Here is a 17,218-nt window from a genome sequence, read left to right on the forward strand (position 1 = left end):
TAAGTTGCATATCTGACAGACTCATTCTCTTTGAATTTTCTAATGCTTCTGTTTTTTAAAATAACATTTGTCCACAACGAACAAAAACATCCACACACACCCCCCAAACAAATTCAAAATCTACACAAGTCTGTGCATTATAAAGCCTAAGTTCAGCTGACTCTCAAAAGGTAGCTACTAGGAAGCGTCTGTTTAGTTTCATATTTTTCATAAACACTCTTTGTATACTTCTTAGATTAGAGCTTCAGCTATTTCAGATGTGACTGCTAAAACTACAATGGGCTACATATGTTGACTGGTAACATTTCAGGAAGTTTGTTCTGAAATTACACTAAGCATCACTATGTGCACAGTGTAAGTTACTGTGGAGCTCATTACTTATTCTCTGCTCTGAAAGTTTTTTAATAGCTTTTGGCAAAAAGCAATAAAATTCAACTTGATGTATAAAATGCAATCATCCAAAGCAAAGTTAAAACGATCTACCACAAAGGCTTACTAAGACAAACAGCAGAGTGGAAGAAACCCAGAACCCATTGTTTTATACTTAAACTTATAACGAAACAAGCCAAAATAACCATATTGTTTTTATCTAATAGTAAAATGCTTAAAGAATACTTTCTCTAATGAATTTCCTCTTCCCAAAGATTTTTCCATTCCCAGATACCTAAATGCCGGCCATAGGGCTGGCATTCCATAAATATTTGTTGAATGAATTTACACATTTCATAAGAACCAGATGTCATAACTAACTTAAAGTAAGCCCAACCAACTAATGATACTATGATGAAAGCAGAAGTAATAGAACATTTATGCTATATTTAATCACATTTTGTAGGTCCCTGTCAGTAAATATTAATGTGACGGATAGTTTTCTAAGATCAGAATTCCCTTTTAAGGGCAGTGGAAAATGTGTTGTATGTGCATATAGATTAGGAGAGCTGAGATTGTATACAAATAGCAATGGCTATAAACTTGCTCCGAATTTGCAACCATCTTTTACTTACTTCTAACAAAGGAATTTCATCATGAACTTTACCAGATGAAAATGTCCATAAAAACATTATTATAAGGTCACATTCACCCTGACCTGAATAATCATATCATCACAAGAAGCAATCCACTGTAAAAATTCTTACTAAATACACAGAAGATTCATTATCACTAATTACAGTTTTTGATCACTTTCCAGGAAGCGCATGTTCCAGGAAGCGCATGTTTCCGTGCAAGAAAACATCAAATAGTTTTTTCTCAAAATGCACCTACAAAAACAAGGTTCCAGATTAACATCAGAAGTTAACTATATAATACTAAGTGGGTAGGCATTATATATGTGTGTACATACATGTGAATGTATAAAACATAATGAGTGCTTACTTCGTGCAAGGCACTGTTTTAAATACTTTATTAATAAGGTTATGGGAGGCTTCATGAATGTGGCAAAGACCAGGTAAGTCTTGAAAAATGCTTACGAAATGGATAAATGGAGAAGATCCAGGAGGATCACCTCTAGGTCTTTGCTTCTCGAAGTATGGACTGGACTGGGGGTCTGCAGCCAAGGCATCCCCTCTGAGCTTGTGAGGAATGCAGAAACTCAGGCCCCATTCCAGACCTACTGAATGAGAACCCATTTAAAAGATGCCAACTTATTTCTATGTGTATTAAAAAGTTTAAGAAGAGCTGTTTTAGGAAAACGAGGTGAGCACATATGGAGCAGCAAGAACATACAACTGGAAAAAACCAACTTCGGAGCAGGAATGTAAAGGATAAGAGAGAATGTAATGCGAGAGATACTTTGAAAATCACTGTGGTTTTTTTTTATCTTTTGCATGTACATGAATAAGGGGAAAGAGGCAGACAGAGTACCTTAGTGTCATCTAGATACAAATGGTTGAATACAAGTGGTGTACTCTCCAGCCGTCACATGGCAAGACTGTAACCCTGGCAGCCACAAGGGACCCAGTGGCCTAGGAGCAAACTGCAGAAGGCAGATGGGGATAAAGGAGGCAGGCAGTCACCTCTATCCTGATCTCCTCTTTGGGCCAAAGTTTCAGGGGTGAATGGTACGTGAGAGAGGATGAGGAGATGGCTAAAGGCAAAGGGGCCTATTTGGGATCCTGGGAGAAGAAAGTCGCCTGGGCAGCAACACATCCACGCAGCCTGGCGGAGACGTGCAGTTCTGCCGAGAGAACACCTGAGCTCATCTCCCCCAGCACCGTGGCACCGCCCCAGAATCGATGCAACTCAGAACCTGCAACGTGCTTGAGGGGCTGCAGAAAGCAGAGCACTCAGGGGGCTAAGAGCCTCCCTTCTCAACCTAAGCAGAGACCACGTGAGCAAAGGGTGGAGGGAGGCAAAAAAACAGCACAGGAATAAATAAGTTCAGTGCTGCTGGATGATAAGAAGTAAGGCAGGGAAATAACTAAAATATTTAGAAAATAAAGTCAATGGAGATTTTGACTAATGCGGTGTGAAGACAAATAAGAAGTCAAGGACTGGTGGCGCCGGGAGCTTAAGAAGAAGAAAACAGGAAGAAGGAGAAAGTGCAAATAAGTGGGTGAGAGATGATGCCTTCAATTTTGGAACACCATGTTAGGTAAATGAGAAATAAACCTGCCCTCCACCCTCCACCCACAGGACTGAAAGGAAAACTGCAGCCAGGCCAGGGTGCCCAGGATTCACACAGGCCACGTGTTGGTTAAAATATGCTCACAAAAAAAAATTACAAGAGGATACAATTTACTTACCATGAGATACAGTCAAGACCCTACAAGTAGCTGAACAGCAAGATTTTTTTTTCAAAAAATCTATTTTTTGCAAAGAGATTATGAAGTAAGTGTAGTATTGATCAAAGTTACTTTTTAAAAAAGATAGAAAATACAATAAACTATTTTTAAAGATTAGAAATAGTTTCTAGAAATAAAAATGTCAGCATTAAAAATAAAGACTCAATTATGTTAAAAGGCACATTGGTTGATTACTGAAGAGAGAAGGTAATTAGGACATATCTAAGTAGCACACAAAAAATAGGGAGAAAAAAGCAGGAGAGAGGAGAGAGGTTGAGAGAGAGAAGTTAGAATGAGAAGCCCAAACTAATTATAAAAGAAACTCCAGTGGAGAGAGAAAAGTCACAAGATACTATCTCTTTAAAAAAATATATTGATGTGTGTTCCATGAGTGTCTGTGATATTTCCCAATACTTCTGTACCACTGGAAAAGTCCACAACTTTAAAATAAAAAGCAGTTTAAAGACTGAATGGAAGGTGAAAAAGATGGGAATGCAGCCTAATATTTTGAAAAGATTAGATGACAAAATGTGGGATGAAAAATTATTTAAGGAGGGTACGAACAGTTTTGTCTGGATTTTATTACTTTTAATGCTGGGCATGTCTTGAGAATGCTTACGGAGCAGGACACAGGAGTCTTTAAAGAAGCGTGAAGATGGTAGAGAGAATCATGGAGGATGGGAAGGTCCTGAGGGTAAGAAGGGATGAAGGAGTGGGGGTGAGTACAGAGCGCTGGCCTAGAGTTGGGGGGGGCACCTTCTCATCAGTTCCAGCAACTCAACTGACCGGCATCACCGCTTTGTACTGTCACAACACATCTCTTGCAGGCATGTCTTGACATGGTTGCTGATGACATTGACGTGCTCAGTTTGTGAAAACTAAGTGGATCAGTTTTCAAACTGCATAGAAATATGTTATGCTTCAAAAGATTAGCTTCAGAACTACCGATCAGAAGGCAGTTTTCTTCTAACTCCTATCATATTATATTAATCTTAAATGTGGTTTCCTTACAGGTTGCATGCTTCTTAAATACATGAAACGCTATCAAATAAAAGGCACAGGCCCAAACAAGAAAAAATATAATGTACATTAGATAAGTATATTACCAGAAAAAAAAAAAAAGAATCTGGAGGGTACCTTAGAAAGGCAAGGTAAACAGAGGAATTCCAGGTAATTCAAGGCTAAGTCTTAAGTGACTCTTTTGAAAAATTATTAAAAGGCATAAATGCTGTCACAGATTCAATGCTTGTTTCTATTTCAAGGTTACGACCACTTTTCAAGAGATGTTGCTTCTCTTTTAAAAGTAAATTCATTGTAATTCTGGAGTTTTATGAGTAATCTCTTTATCAGTACAAGGAGTTTCAGAAAAGTTTTAAAATTTGTAGGAAATAATCATAAGCTCCCCTGATAAACGGCACATTCATTTGAGTCAACTCAATGTTTCATAACTTATATCAACAGCTGTGTTTTATTTTCAAGAAAGATAAAAGGAAAGTTTGCAGGAAATTACTGCATTTATTCTAAAAATGGGTAATAAAATGGAGAGAAATTACTTTTAAATCATTTGTAAAGTTTTCTAATTACTCAAAATTCATGCTCTATAGAATTCTTAACCTAGCACAGATATTTACCTGGTTTATTCCCAGTGGGGAGTCTGTTAACAGAAATCCAAGCCCCAGAAGGAAGCTGTGGTGGGGTCAGAAACTAGTAATTACAATTGATTTTATATTTTTTGAAATCTTTGCTATGTGCACACCCTCTGCTAAGAAGAGCCAACTAAAGGATTTAATGTCTATGACCATAAATGGATCTATCCACAAGGAGGCAGGGAGGGAGGGCTGATCGAAAAGAGTCTCTAAAGTATTTATATTAACAGCTTATATTTAATAAAAACTTGTGCCAGGTACAACTGCTCAAAGTACTGTAGATACATTAGCTTACCTTGTCCCCAGCCCTATAGGGTAGGTACATTTATTATCTGGAATTTATAGAAAACTGACGCTTAAAGAACTGGATAACTTGCCCAAGGTCTTAAGGAAAACATTTTACAGCCCAAGTTCCTTATATGTGGAAAAAGTAAGAAAACTAAACTATAGATGGCAAAGTCTCCTCTAGATTGCAGGTTTCTGTATAATACAGAGCTTACAACCAATCAGGATCCAAAAGTCTGCTCAGAAATACAGGAAGGGGTTTCCCTGGTGGTCCAGTGGTTAAGACTCCGCGCTCCCACTGCAGGAGGTGCGGGTTGGATCACTGGTCGGGGAGCTAAGATCCCGCATGCCGCGAGGCACGGCCAAAAAAAAAAAAAAGAGAGAGAGAAGTACATGATGGCAATGGACAGATCCTTAACTGCTTAATTTCTGAGAGGCATGCTACCTACACCCTCATCCCACAAGATCAACAATACACACTCCGATATTACAGCTCGTGTCCCCGGGTATCTGTTTATACCACTTCTTCCCCATTTTCCCTTATAAGGAGTTATCTTTATGCACACATTTTCTTTCCCTAAGTACTCTGTAAATTCTCCTAAGGATTTAGTAAACTTAAGACATAACTGGATACCAAAAACATGAAAGACACTTTACAAATGCCGCCAATGACAATTCTCACCACACAAGGACAGGCAAGGACCTCCCTGGTGGGGCAGTGGTTAAGAATCCGCCTGCCAATGCAGGGGACACAGGTTCGAGCCCTGGTCCGGGAAGATACCACATGCCGTGGAGCAACTAGGCCCATGCGCCACAACTACTGAGCCTGCGCACCAGAACTACTTAGCCTGCACGCTGCAACTACTGAAGCCCACGTGCTACAACTACTGAAGCCCGCACGCCTAGAGCCCATGCTCCGCAACAAGAGAAGCCACCACGATGAGAAGCCCACATACCGCAACGAACAGTAGCCCCGGCTTGCTGCAACTCGAAAAGCCCATGCGCAGCAACAAAGACCCAACATAGCCAAAAATATAAATAAATAAATTTATTTTAAAAAAAAAGGACAGGCAAGACATAAACAGACCATGGTGAGCTTCTGAGTGCCCTGCTAACTCCAGAAAGCCAGAGTTACACATAATCGCATCATCCTGTAGGACAGATATGGTTGTGAGAATATATTTAATGCCTTGTTATTAAGAAAGCATTCAGAACAACAAAGCATTCAAATAACATGTGGAGTAGCAATGTAACAATCCTGTTAAAAACAATGTGTTCAGAAAATACAAAAATCACGTTTCACTCCACCACTTAATTTACCAAGAGTCAAAATATTTTTCTGATCATGCAGCAAGAATTTGTTCCTCCAAATTAATTTTATTTTTCAGAACTCTGTTAGGAATAATGTAGTAGGCTGTAGTTACTCTAAGTAGCAAGCTAAGAAACATATAAATAAATGGGGATACAGTGAGCCTAAATTTACTAAAATTACCCAAAGCCCAAGGAAAATGTAGCAACTTTTTCCCTTTAAAAGACTATTACTCGGGCTTCCCTGGTGGCGCAGTGGTTGAGAGTCCGCCTGCCGATGCAGGGGACACGGGTTCGTGCCCCGGTCCGGGAAGATCCCACATGTCGTGGAGCGGCTGGGCCCGTGAGCCATGGCCGCTGAGCCTGCGCGTCCGGAGCCTGTGCTCCACAACGGGAGAGGCCACAACAGTGAGAGGCCCGCGTACGGAAAAAAAAAAAAAAAAAAAAAAAAAGACTATTACTCAAGGGGCTTCCCTGGTGGCACAGTGGTTAAGAGTCTGCCTGCCAATGCAGGGGACACAGGTTAGAGCCCTGGTCCGGGAAGACCCCACATGCCGCGGAGCAACTAAGCCCGTGCGCCACAACTACTGAGCCTGTGCTCTAGAGCCTGCTAGCCACAACTACTGAGCCTGCGTGCCACAACTACTGAGGCCCGTGTGCCTGGAGCCTGTGCTCTGCAACAAGAGAAGCCACCGCCATGAGAAGCCCGTGCACTGCAATGAAGAGCAGCCCCCGCTCGCTGCAACTAGAGAAAGCCTGTGCACAGCAGCGAAGACCCAACGCAGCCAAAAATAAAAAATTAAATAAATTAAAAAAAACAAAAATAAAAAAAGACTATTACTCAAAATTAATCATTTAATTAGTCACTCATTTAATTACCATTTATGAAAAGACTAGTACGTGCCACCTCATTAGGTGATAAACAAGTTGGACAGGATTCGTGCTCTGACGAGCCAATCCCCATGGAGAGATGCAACAGACAATCAAAAAGTAAATGCACAAGATGATTTCAAAACGGTCTAATTTGGAAGGGAGAGCAAAGAAGACTAATTTAGACTGGATGGTCAGGAAAAACTACACTGAAGAGGAGGCAAACAAAGGAAAGTCTTATTCGTTCACACTAATCCTCAAGTGAAATACCATGAGTTCAATAAGAAACACCAGAAACTGGTGGTTTTGCTATTACCATAACAGTCACATAAATTATAAGGGACCAAAGAATATAAAATAACCATCGTTATGCATTCCCTAAATTTATACATGAGGTATCAATGAGGGTATATGGAAGTAGGGTGTTGCCACAACAAACACTAAAAATGTGGAAATGGCTTTAGAATTAAGCAATGGGTAGAAGCTGAAAGAATTTTGAGGACCATGATAGAAAAAGCCTAGATTGCCTTGACACGCTGTTAAAAACACAGATGTTAACGGCTCCCCTGGTGAGAGCTCAAAAGAAAGTGAGGAACATGGCAGAGAACACTAAATACGGTCATGAACAGACTGTTGGTAGATATGTGGACTTTACATGTGCTGCTGGTGAGGACTTGGGATGGAAAGGAGGAACATATTATTAGAAACTAGAGGAAAAAGGATCCTTGTTATTTTGTGGCAAAGCATAAGTGAATTATGTCCTGCAGTTATGTGGAAAGCAGAACTTGTAAACTATAAATCTAAATATTTAGACAAGGAGATTTCCAAGTAAATTGTTGAAGTCGTGGCCTGATTTTTTCTTACCGATTATAGTAAAATGGGAGAGGAAAAGATAAATTAAAAGAGTACCTAATGCGGTGGTGGTGGTGTGATGAATTGGGAGATTGGGATAGACATATATACACTAATATGTATAAAATAGATAACTAATAAGAACCTGCTGTATAAAAAATAAAACTCAAAAAAAAAAAAAGGGTACAAAATGAAAGAATGCTGTCAGATCACCATAATACAGGCAAGAAACAGGCTGATAACATTACTCTGCTGCAAACGTGTGCTACCTTTGATCGAAAAGGAAGGATGACTTGAAGGGCAGAGTCCAGAGGCCAGAAACTCAAGCAGCGTCACCAAGACTATCTGTAGGCCTTGAAACCTAAAGTAGTTTGGAAAGTGCACAGGACTGAATACTCACTCCTTTTTCTTTCCACTTTCTCCCTTTCTGAACGAGAGTGACTATAACTGGTATCCTCTGCCGGCTCTATCACTGTGCCCTCCTACTGTATTCTAGGAGCAGGTAATGTGTTTTCTAGCTTCACAGGTTCACAGAGAGAAAGAAATTTGGTCCCAGTATGGATTACATGGAGAATCTCACCCATACCAGAGTTAGATTCTGAGATCTGGATGAGATTTTGGATGTTGAGTTGATGCTGTAAGGGGATGAGACTTTGGGAGATGTTGGGATAGGATAAGTGCATTTTCCATGAGGGCAGACTAAAGTAGACAGAACAATAGCCCCCAAAGATGCCCATGGCCCCAGTCCCTGGAACCTATGAGCATGTTATCCTACACGGCAAAGGAACTTTGCGGATGTGATTAAGATAAGGATCCTGAGATGAGTCTGTTATCCTGGATTATCTGGGTGTGCCCAACTTAATGACAAAGGCCCTTAGAAGTGAAGGAGGGAGACAGGAGAGTAATGTTACATGAGAAAGACGCCACTAGCCACTGCTAGCTTTGAAGATGAAGAGGCCAGGAGACAATGAAAGCAGGTAGCTTCCAGACCAGGGGTCCCCAACCCCCAGGCCGCAGACCGAGAGCGGTCTGCGGCGTGTCAGGAACCCGGCCACAGCAGGAGGTGAACGGCAGGCAAGCCAGTGAAGCTCCACCTGCCGCTCCCCACTGCTCACGGTACCGCCGGAATCACCTCCCTGCCGCCCCGCAACGCCCGTGGAAAAACTGTCTTCCCCAAAACCGGTCCCTGGTTCCAAAGAGGTTGGGGACCGCTGCTCTAGACAGAGGTTGGAAAAAGCAAATATACGGATTCTCTTCTACAACCCGCAAAGAAAAGCGGCCCGGCTGACACCTTGATTTTAGCTTGGTGTAACCTTCTGACCTACAGAAATGTAAAGTTAATAAATTGTGCATCGTTTTAAGCCACTAAGTTATGGTAACAAACATTTCGTTTTTAAATTATTTTTGCCCTGCTTCTGTTAAGATTTTTAACCCTATTTCTGTTAAAGTTTTTAATTAGTATTTAACCAATTACGACAGAAAGCAGCCTAAGCGCTCCAAGATTAGGTGCAGTTGACCTTAGCTCATTCAACTCAAATGCCATCCGGGATCTGAGCTTCAGCAATGTCACACTCCGGGAAGTCAGACATTGGGTAACTGCGGGCCAGAACATGTGACCAAGAAATTTATGCGTCCTAGAAATGTGACAGATACATCAGGTCCTCCCATGTGAATCTGTGGTATCTTGAATTTTCCAAGGCAGAGAGAAATGCATAAGAAAATACAAATTAAGATCGTGGTTGGATACTCAATTTTTGTCTTAAAAATTACAGTGATCTTTTTCAGGTTTGAATAACATCTTCGACTAAATCCTATAGTGTAGGTATTGTATTTCCTATCATTGATAAGTTAACAAGATTCATGCTCTTTATAGCTAAGAGGCCATAAATAAAGAGTAAAAAAACCTGAGATCTATCCCTACCAAAAGAAATTATTTTAAGGACTGACACTACACTATAACACTATAACAACATAGAAGACCCTCCTCCAATGAATATCCATTGTCATTTTCTTGAATTTATCTAACCTGTCAAATAAATATAACGACTGTGAAAAGTTCTTATAACTATGAAAAAAAATCTTAAACCAAACAACTTACTTTTAGATACCGCACGCTTACTTTGGTTGTCATTTACTTTTACTGTTCCCTTTTTGTTTACATTCCCATCAATACTGAAAATGGCAAAGTATAAGGTTTATATTCTAGGTAAATCCTAATCCTACACAAGATGTTAACATAACTAAGAACTAAATATGCTCATGACAAAAGGAAAGGGTTGTTACGATGACCTACAAAGATCCTGCCCCTGAAGTCTCACGCTAGTGCGGGAAGCAGGCGGGGCATAAAGCTAACTCACACTAGAAACCAGAGTGCAAATGTGCTCCGCCATATGCCAACTATTCCTGTTTGGAGAAGAACGGTGCCCTGAAGAAAAGAGTATGAGGCTAGAGGGAAGCCAGGTCCAGGAGAAAGTTTTTATTCTGCAGTCAATGGAGAAGTCAAGAATGGTTTTCCGAGCAAGGCATTAGCATGATACCTACTGCAGGCTAGAGGCAAAGACCAGAAGCAGGAAAGTCTACTGGAACTAGGCTGCCAGAGGCAGAGGAGAACTTGAACTATAAAAGTGAGAAGAAAAAACAAAAGATACAGAAAAACCAGCACTTTCAAAACATATGTTAACACCACCTGTGGCTTCTAGTAAAGTAATTGCTAATACAAAGTAGGTGAGGGAGAGAGAAGCACATAACCCCTGTAGAAATACCATATCCATTCACTCACTCAAGGAAAGGGGCTTTCTGACATCTAAGGTCCTGAGCCAACTCTAAGGAAACGGCTAAAGCAATGCAAAATCAAAAGTTCTGCAATGCCAGAATTTCTCAACTAGGCAAGTCACAGGGCAAGTTTAAAGAAAGCCAAAAACATGAACGGTTTAGTTTCTCAAATAGCTGGTGGGTGGTAGCAATGTAAAAATATTCACCAAGCAGAAGGGATCCAGTCCCTCACCTCATTTTAAGAAGTTAAAGAGATAAAGAGTATGGATTTGTATTTGTTTGTTTGTTTGTTTGTGGGGATGAGTTCAGTGGAGGGAAGGATAATGGGTGGAGGGAAGGATAATGGGTGGAGGGAAGGATAATGGGAGGAGTAAAGGAGAATACAAGCGCAAAACTTCAAAGTGAAGGGACTTCCCTGGTGGCGCAGTGGTTAAGAATCCGCCTGCCAATGCAGGGGACATGGGTTCGAGCCCCGGGAAAATCCCACATGCCCCGGAGCACCTAAGCCCCTGCACCACAACTACTGAGCCTGTGGTCTAGAGCCCGTGAGCCATAACTACTGAGCCCGCATGCCACAACTACTGAAGCCCGCACACCTAGAGCCCGAGCTCCGCAACGAGAAGCCACTGCAGTGAGAAGCCTGTGCACCACGACAAAGAGTAGCCACCGTTTGCTGCAACAAGAGAAAGCCCACGCATAGCAACGAAGACCCAATGCAACCATAAATAAATTAATTAATTAAATAAATTTCAAAAACTAGAAAAAGAAACTCCAGAGTGAAATAATTTAAGAACAATTAATTCATAAAAATTTTACTTGCATGTACCCTACCCTCATATATCTTTGAAAATTACCGTAAGATATTTAATAAGTACCCATATGTACAATGTAGTCTCACTGAAACAACAACCTAGGCCTAATGCTATACCCTTAAAAGGATAAGTTGTAACATCCTCAAAGATATAACAATAAATGTTTTCTCTTGAGACAATCAGCCATATACAATGGAAAGAAAACTTTAATTATTAAAATAAGTTTCATTATTTAGGATTATTATTCTAATACTAAAGCCTGAAAGTTAAATCTTTAGAACCACTCAAACCCTGACCTGATTTCCTTTAGGTCAAGGATTAGACTAGGTCCTCTTTTTTTTTTAAGGCCTAATTCACTGCTCCTAATAAGGATAGTGAAATATCTCTGAGTTAAAAAAAAAAAAAAATATATATATATATATACACACACACACACACAATATATATATACACATATATCTACATATATAGTATATATACACATACATGTATAAAATAGACATCCAGTGCCCAAATCTTTGTATGTGTCTTATACCCGAATCTCTCAACCCAATGTCTAAAATGACAACACATGCCTTAAGAAAAATGAAATACAATGAACTATTTACTATACCATCTTAAATGTGCTGTATACCTTAAATGAAAAAAAAAAATCATTTGATTAGGAAAAAAAATAAGTGAAGAGGAGGAAAATCTGATGTAAACAGAATTGACATTGGTTATAGGTTACCTAGAGACCATTTTACATTTCACATTTCAACTGATTCAGTTGCCGTGTTTTACATGGACTGATTTCACTGAGCTCCTTACACGTATAACTTTAATCCAAAAAGGAACCAAAGGTCAACCCTCCACTGCTAAAGTCAAACTAGGAAAAAGAAAAATGTTTTCAAACATTCCAAGAATAAGCCAACATTCTGTTTATAGGAACTAGAATGCTGGAGCTCTGGGCAAAAGGGTAGAGCAGAATGGGAGTAAGACAGACAAAGAGGATGACTGCTGGGCCAACAAGACGGGAATTTCTACAGAGAAAAGGTGTAGGGAACAGCGAGAGACTAAAGCTAGAAAAGAGAGCTGAAGAAATTCAGTTACCTGAAGATTTGTAAATCACTGTGAAAGCTTTCTAATGTTATTGGTATGGAGAAAAAAATTCCCTAACTTCAGAAAATCGCAACTCTGCCACACCTTTCTCACGGCTCTCACTATAGTTCGTGGTAGAGATGCAACTTTGGGTTCTGTGTTACACACTGAAGTATATTTAATTATTAGTCTAGAACAGTGATTCTCAGTCAAGATTAAATTTTGCCCCCAGGGGACGTTTGGGGGATATCTGGAGACTTTTCTGGGTCACGAGTGGATGGGGGCTGCTCCTGGCATCTAAAAGGTGGGTGCCAAAGATTCTGCTTAACATCCTACAATGCACAAGACAGTCCGCACAACAAAGAATTATTCCACCCAAAATATCAACAGTGCTGAAGCTGAGAAACACTGATCTCTTCTGAATATAAGCAAAAGCCAACTTGTCGGACCTTGATCCTAGGCCATCTCTCTCTAACAGACATCTATGTAAAGCATAAAACACCACCAGAGAACTCATTTTCCAATGCTTTAAACATGGTGGATGGCTGACTCAAACTCAGAGTCACACAACACACTGAAATAATATAACAGAGCAGGAGTGCAGAAACTGCAGGAAAAGAACTTTTCAACCCTTTTTTCCATTTTTATCGCAAGCACATTGAATTCGGAAGAGGAGGACCTACACGTTTCCATACAAAGGTGTGTCTCTTCTGTGCTCAATACGCTAAAATACACTGACTTCCTCAAAAGACAATATTTCTCATTAATGTAAAAACCTAAGTAAACAGTATTAACTGAGAAAGATTTACGTTGGGGCGCGGGGGTGCAGAAAACCACCAGGTCTTTAAAATGCAAAGTTATTTCACAGTTACTTGCAGAATGACTCAGATCATTATTACTTTTAGTCATGCCAAGTTTGCTGCTTCTAAGCCTACTAGTAATGGAGAAAAAACCCACCATTTTTCCTGCAGTCATTAAACCAATGAAACAGAAGCTTACCGAAAACAGGTTTGTGCGATAGTATTTGTTTTATTGTAACTGTTACAAAAATAAAAGCAGTCGCTGCCAGTGCAAATAAAGATTCTGAGAAATCTTTCACCTACTTCACTGCCTACAGGGTGTGTTTGGGGGGTACGGAGATGCAAACAAAAGAAAACCCTAACTCACACATCAACAAATCTTAAGCTTCGGGTATTTTCCTAATGTATCCCTTAATCAAAATCCTGGCTTACTCTTTTTACGTTCCCTCCCTTCAAACAACTGCAAAAGACCTCCACAGAGCGTTTCACCAGGAGTACAATACTAAGAACAAATCAGAGCCTTGCGTGTACCTGGCAAATCTCATTCATCTGAAGCCGTGGCAGCAGAAAAGAGAATCCTGTTGTCCAATGTGACCCACTCACACCTTTCACAACGGTTTTCACCGCTCGAGTATCATTTTTGAAGCCAGTGTGACCTAACTTTGATGGTTTCCATGTCCCCACCGTAATAAAAATCCAGCGTCCAGCATAGCCTACTTCCTTACGCAAGATAAATATAATCAGTGCTCCCCTAACACTTACTGAGTCGCCACAGGAAGTTCAACAGAAAAACACAATTCAACCCTACGGAGACCCCACAAAACGTGCACTGATTTCACAAAACGTGGCACTCGTGACATGAGGAAACCACAACCGCGATACGACACCTTGTAGAAAGGGTTTTCGCGCGGGGGAGGGGTGGAGGGTGGGATGTGCTTTTACTTCCTTGTAGCCAGTGCCCTTTCATCTTCACAAAGCTGAGCTAACTTCAGAGAAAAGGGGCTCCTCGCGATCCGCTCCTCGGCTCCTGGCGGGATCCACACCGAGGCACGCGAGTGAAGCCCCTGCTCCCCGCGGGCGAGTTTCCCCCAGCCAAGGGAACAGAGAGGAAGGGGACCGGGGAGAGGGGCACCCGCCTCGGCTCTGCGCCGCGCCGCACAAGCTCACGCTCCGAAAGCATCCTCGGGCGCTACAAGACGAGCCCTCCGCCGCTTTGGCACGTCCCCTCCGGGCTTCCCAGTGCCGAGGAGCCCGCGCCCAGCACACCCGCCAGACTTCCTGGCCCCAGGCCGGCTGGGGGCCCCCGTCCGCCAACCTGGCCCGGCCGCCCTTACCGAGCAGCAGCAGCTTGACCTCGCGCGCCGCCTTCTCGCCATCCTCGCGGAGGTTCCGGTCGATCATCTTACTCCGCTCCACCGCCGCCTTGTCCTCGGCGCTCAGCGTACAGCCCATTGTGCCAGGAGCGAGAGCTGGCCGCCGCTCCCTTCAAGTCCGGCGCGCTGCCTTGAAACACAGGTGAATTCTTTCTTCCTGGATGCCGGCGTTCGAATTCCTCCCGACGCCGGCCACACCACCCCCACCCACTTCCGAAACGGACCTAGGGAAGCGGTGTCTGCAAAGGAGCTAGCAGCACCGCGCAGCTCTTGCCTACGGCCGGGCTCCGCGCCTCGCTTCCCTCCGCGGCCCCGAAGTCTTGCGTTTCCAGGCTCTGGGTACAGCCACCGGTAGCCTCCTGCTGGTGGCCGCGCCGCAACCTCTAGAAGCCCGGCGCTGCTCGGCGTCCGCGCGCCGCCGCGGCCCCGCCCCTGCTCGCCCCTCCCGCCGCCCCGCGACCACTCCCAGAGCGCGCGCCCGAACACGAGCCCTCGGACATTACCCCCTCGGACGGGTGCGCGCGCCCACGCTGCCGCGGACGCCGGCGCTCCACAGCCCCAGAGGGCCGGCGACCGCGCGCGCCCTTGGGGAGCGCCCCCGGAAGGCCGAACGTCGCGGCGAGGTCCCCTACCTTAATTCCTCCGCGGGAGTGTGATAATTTCTTCCCGTTTACTCACACCCAGGGATGTGTTCGGACCTGCCCCTTAGGGGTGCGGGTGGGAGAGCTGCCAAAGTTGGAAACCGAAAAAAGCCAGTCCTGGGCGTTTGAGCATGCCCAGCTCGGGCAGGCGCGCGAGGGTTTTTCCAAATGTAAACGCGTGTCAGCTGGCCTTCAGGGGTGAGGGAAATAGAGGGAGCTGGGGCTGGGAATGGAACCGTGGAGAAAGCAGAGAGGGTAAAGTGGGGAACAGAAAAGTCTGGGGACGATAGGAGGTCAACTTTCTTCCGCTTTTTTCTTTTTTCCTTCTCTCCTCCCTCCTTCCATCCACTCTCACGTCCCTTTCCACAAGCAAAGAACATTTTGAAGGATTTCCTCAAACCTGAGAAAATGTAAGATAAAGAATCAAAGAGCATATTTTTTTCTCCTATCCATGCAATTTTATGTGCCATAAATTTTATTCAGAAAGTCTTTTCCATACTGTGTCCATTCATCCCACTTTCAAAATTATCCACAAAATGTCCAAGGATTGCCAAAATGATGGGATACTCTACAGCATTAAAAGTTATAGAATAATATTTAGTGATATAGGAGAGAGATTTATATTTTAAATGAAATAGAATTTTTAAAGCAATGTGAAAAGTACGATAATGTTTTTCTTAAATAACAGATACATGTTGATAAAGTTATTTGAAAGAACGCCATTTAACATTAGAAGAGACCATAATCGTCACTTAGCCCAACCTCTCCATACGACGCAGATTTCACAGCTGCTACCTATTCCCTCCTGCCACAGATTCAGACATATTCCTGGCTTACATGTTTTCATTGACTGAGAATTCAGAAACGCAGGGGCATCAAAGTCTACTGCTAGATTGCTCTCGGATATTTCTTACTTGCATTAAACAAAATCAACCCTTAAAGGATTGAAACAATAGAAACGTTTTATTTTCTCTACAGTACCAGGGTAATTATATTTTCGAATGGATAAGCTTTAAAAAGGAGCATATTTTTAAATAAGACCAAACAACACACCCACACAAACAAATCTCCACACCTTAACTGACCTCCTCTGGGGCGACATGGAAGCTTCCAGGCCAAGTTCTGAACCAATATTTATGACCATGTTAGTAAATCATAAGCCACTGGGCATGTCATTCCTTATTGCAGGCCTTGGCTTCCTCACCCATGAAATGAGATGGAGTCGATCCAGACCATCCTCCATCCATCCAGCTCTACCTGGTCTGGGGGAAATAGCTTCTGTGGCCCTTAGAGGCATTTCACCCAGCACGGTATGAATGAGCATAGGTTTAAGGTCTGGTCTCTCCCGGTCACTTGTACGACTACACTTTTCCCTTATAGACATCACAGGAAATGTTAACTGATTATAAGATGGGGTTGGTAGCAAAGAAAATCATCTTTGATGTGTTCAAAAATTAGGAAATTGCTCTGATGGAAACCAAAGAGCAACCATCTGGAAGTCTTATTTTCTAAAAAACATTCGTAAAAACTGGGCTTGAGTTTTCCAGGAAGGTAAGGCTGAGCTGATGCTACAGGAAGAACAGCCTTAGAGTGGGTCTCCTAAGCAAGGCCTGTGGGCTAGCAGAGGTTGCCAGTTTCCTCCTTATTGGACATGCCCTCTCCTGTTCTCCTGCAATAGTCAACCCTGCTGGGCTCAAGAGCTGCAATTTCAAGAACTGCCTCAACTTTTCCTATGGCCTCTTGTAATATACCAACAAAAAGGAACAAGCTTTAAATTGTATTTAATCACCTCCTACCCTCTTTGTATTTCTTGGCAGTCTAAATGCTGATGTTCATCAGAGAGTCTGGAATTAAACTTGACAGAGTGAGCTTTCAACATAGTGTTTACATATTACCACTCGGGATTATCTGTGAGTCTTTCCTATAAGCTTTCACGCCATATGGAGTATGGGACCACCAACTGCAAGAAAAGAGGAAGCAATCATGACTGAGTACT

At 42.4% G+C, this 17,218-nt stretch overlaps 1 protein-coding gene across 1 annotated transcript in view; it reads right to left on the minus strand.

Annotated features, from left to right (window-relative positions):
- The window catches only part of GNAI1 (G protein subunit alpha i1), an 88,956-nt gene extending 74,011 nt beyond the window's left edge, over nt 1-14,945 (minus strand). The window contains exon 1 of the mRNA XM_082661931.1: nt 14,543-14,945. Coding sequence (XP_082518057.1) covers nt 14,543-14,660 — 118 coding nt within the window. The 5' untranslated portion in view covers nt 14,661-14,945. The remainder of the gene's footprint in view (nt 1-14,542) is intronic.
- Nucleotides 14,946-17,218: the final 2,273 nt, after the last annotated feature.

The sequence above is a fragment of the Grampus griseus genome (assembly GCF_964374135.1).
Source record: "Grampus griseus genome assembly, chromosome: 9".
Taxonomy (NCBI): domain Eukaryota; kingdom Metazoa; phylum Chordata; class Mammalia; order Artiodactyla; family Delphinidae; genus Grampus; species Grampus griseus.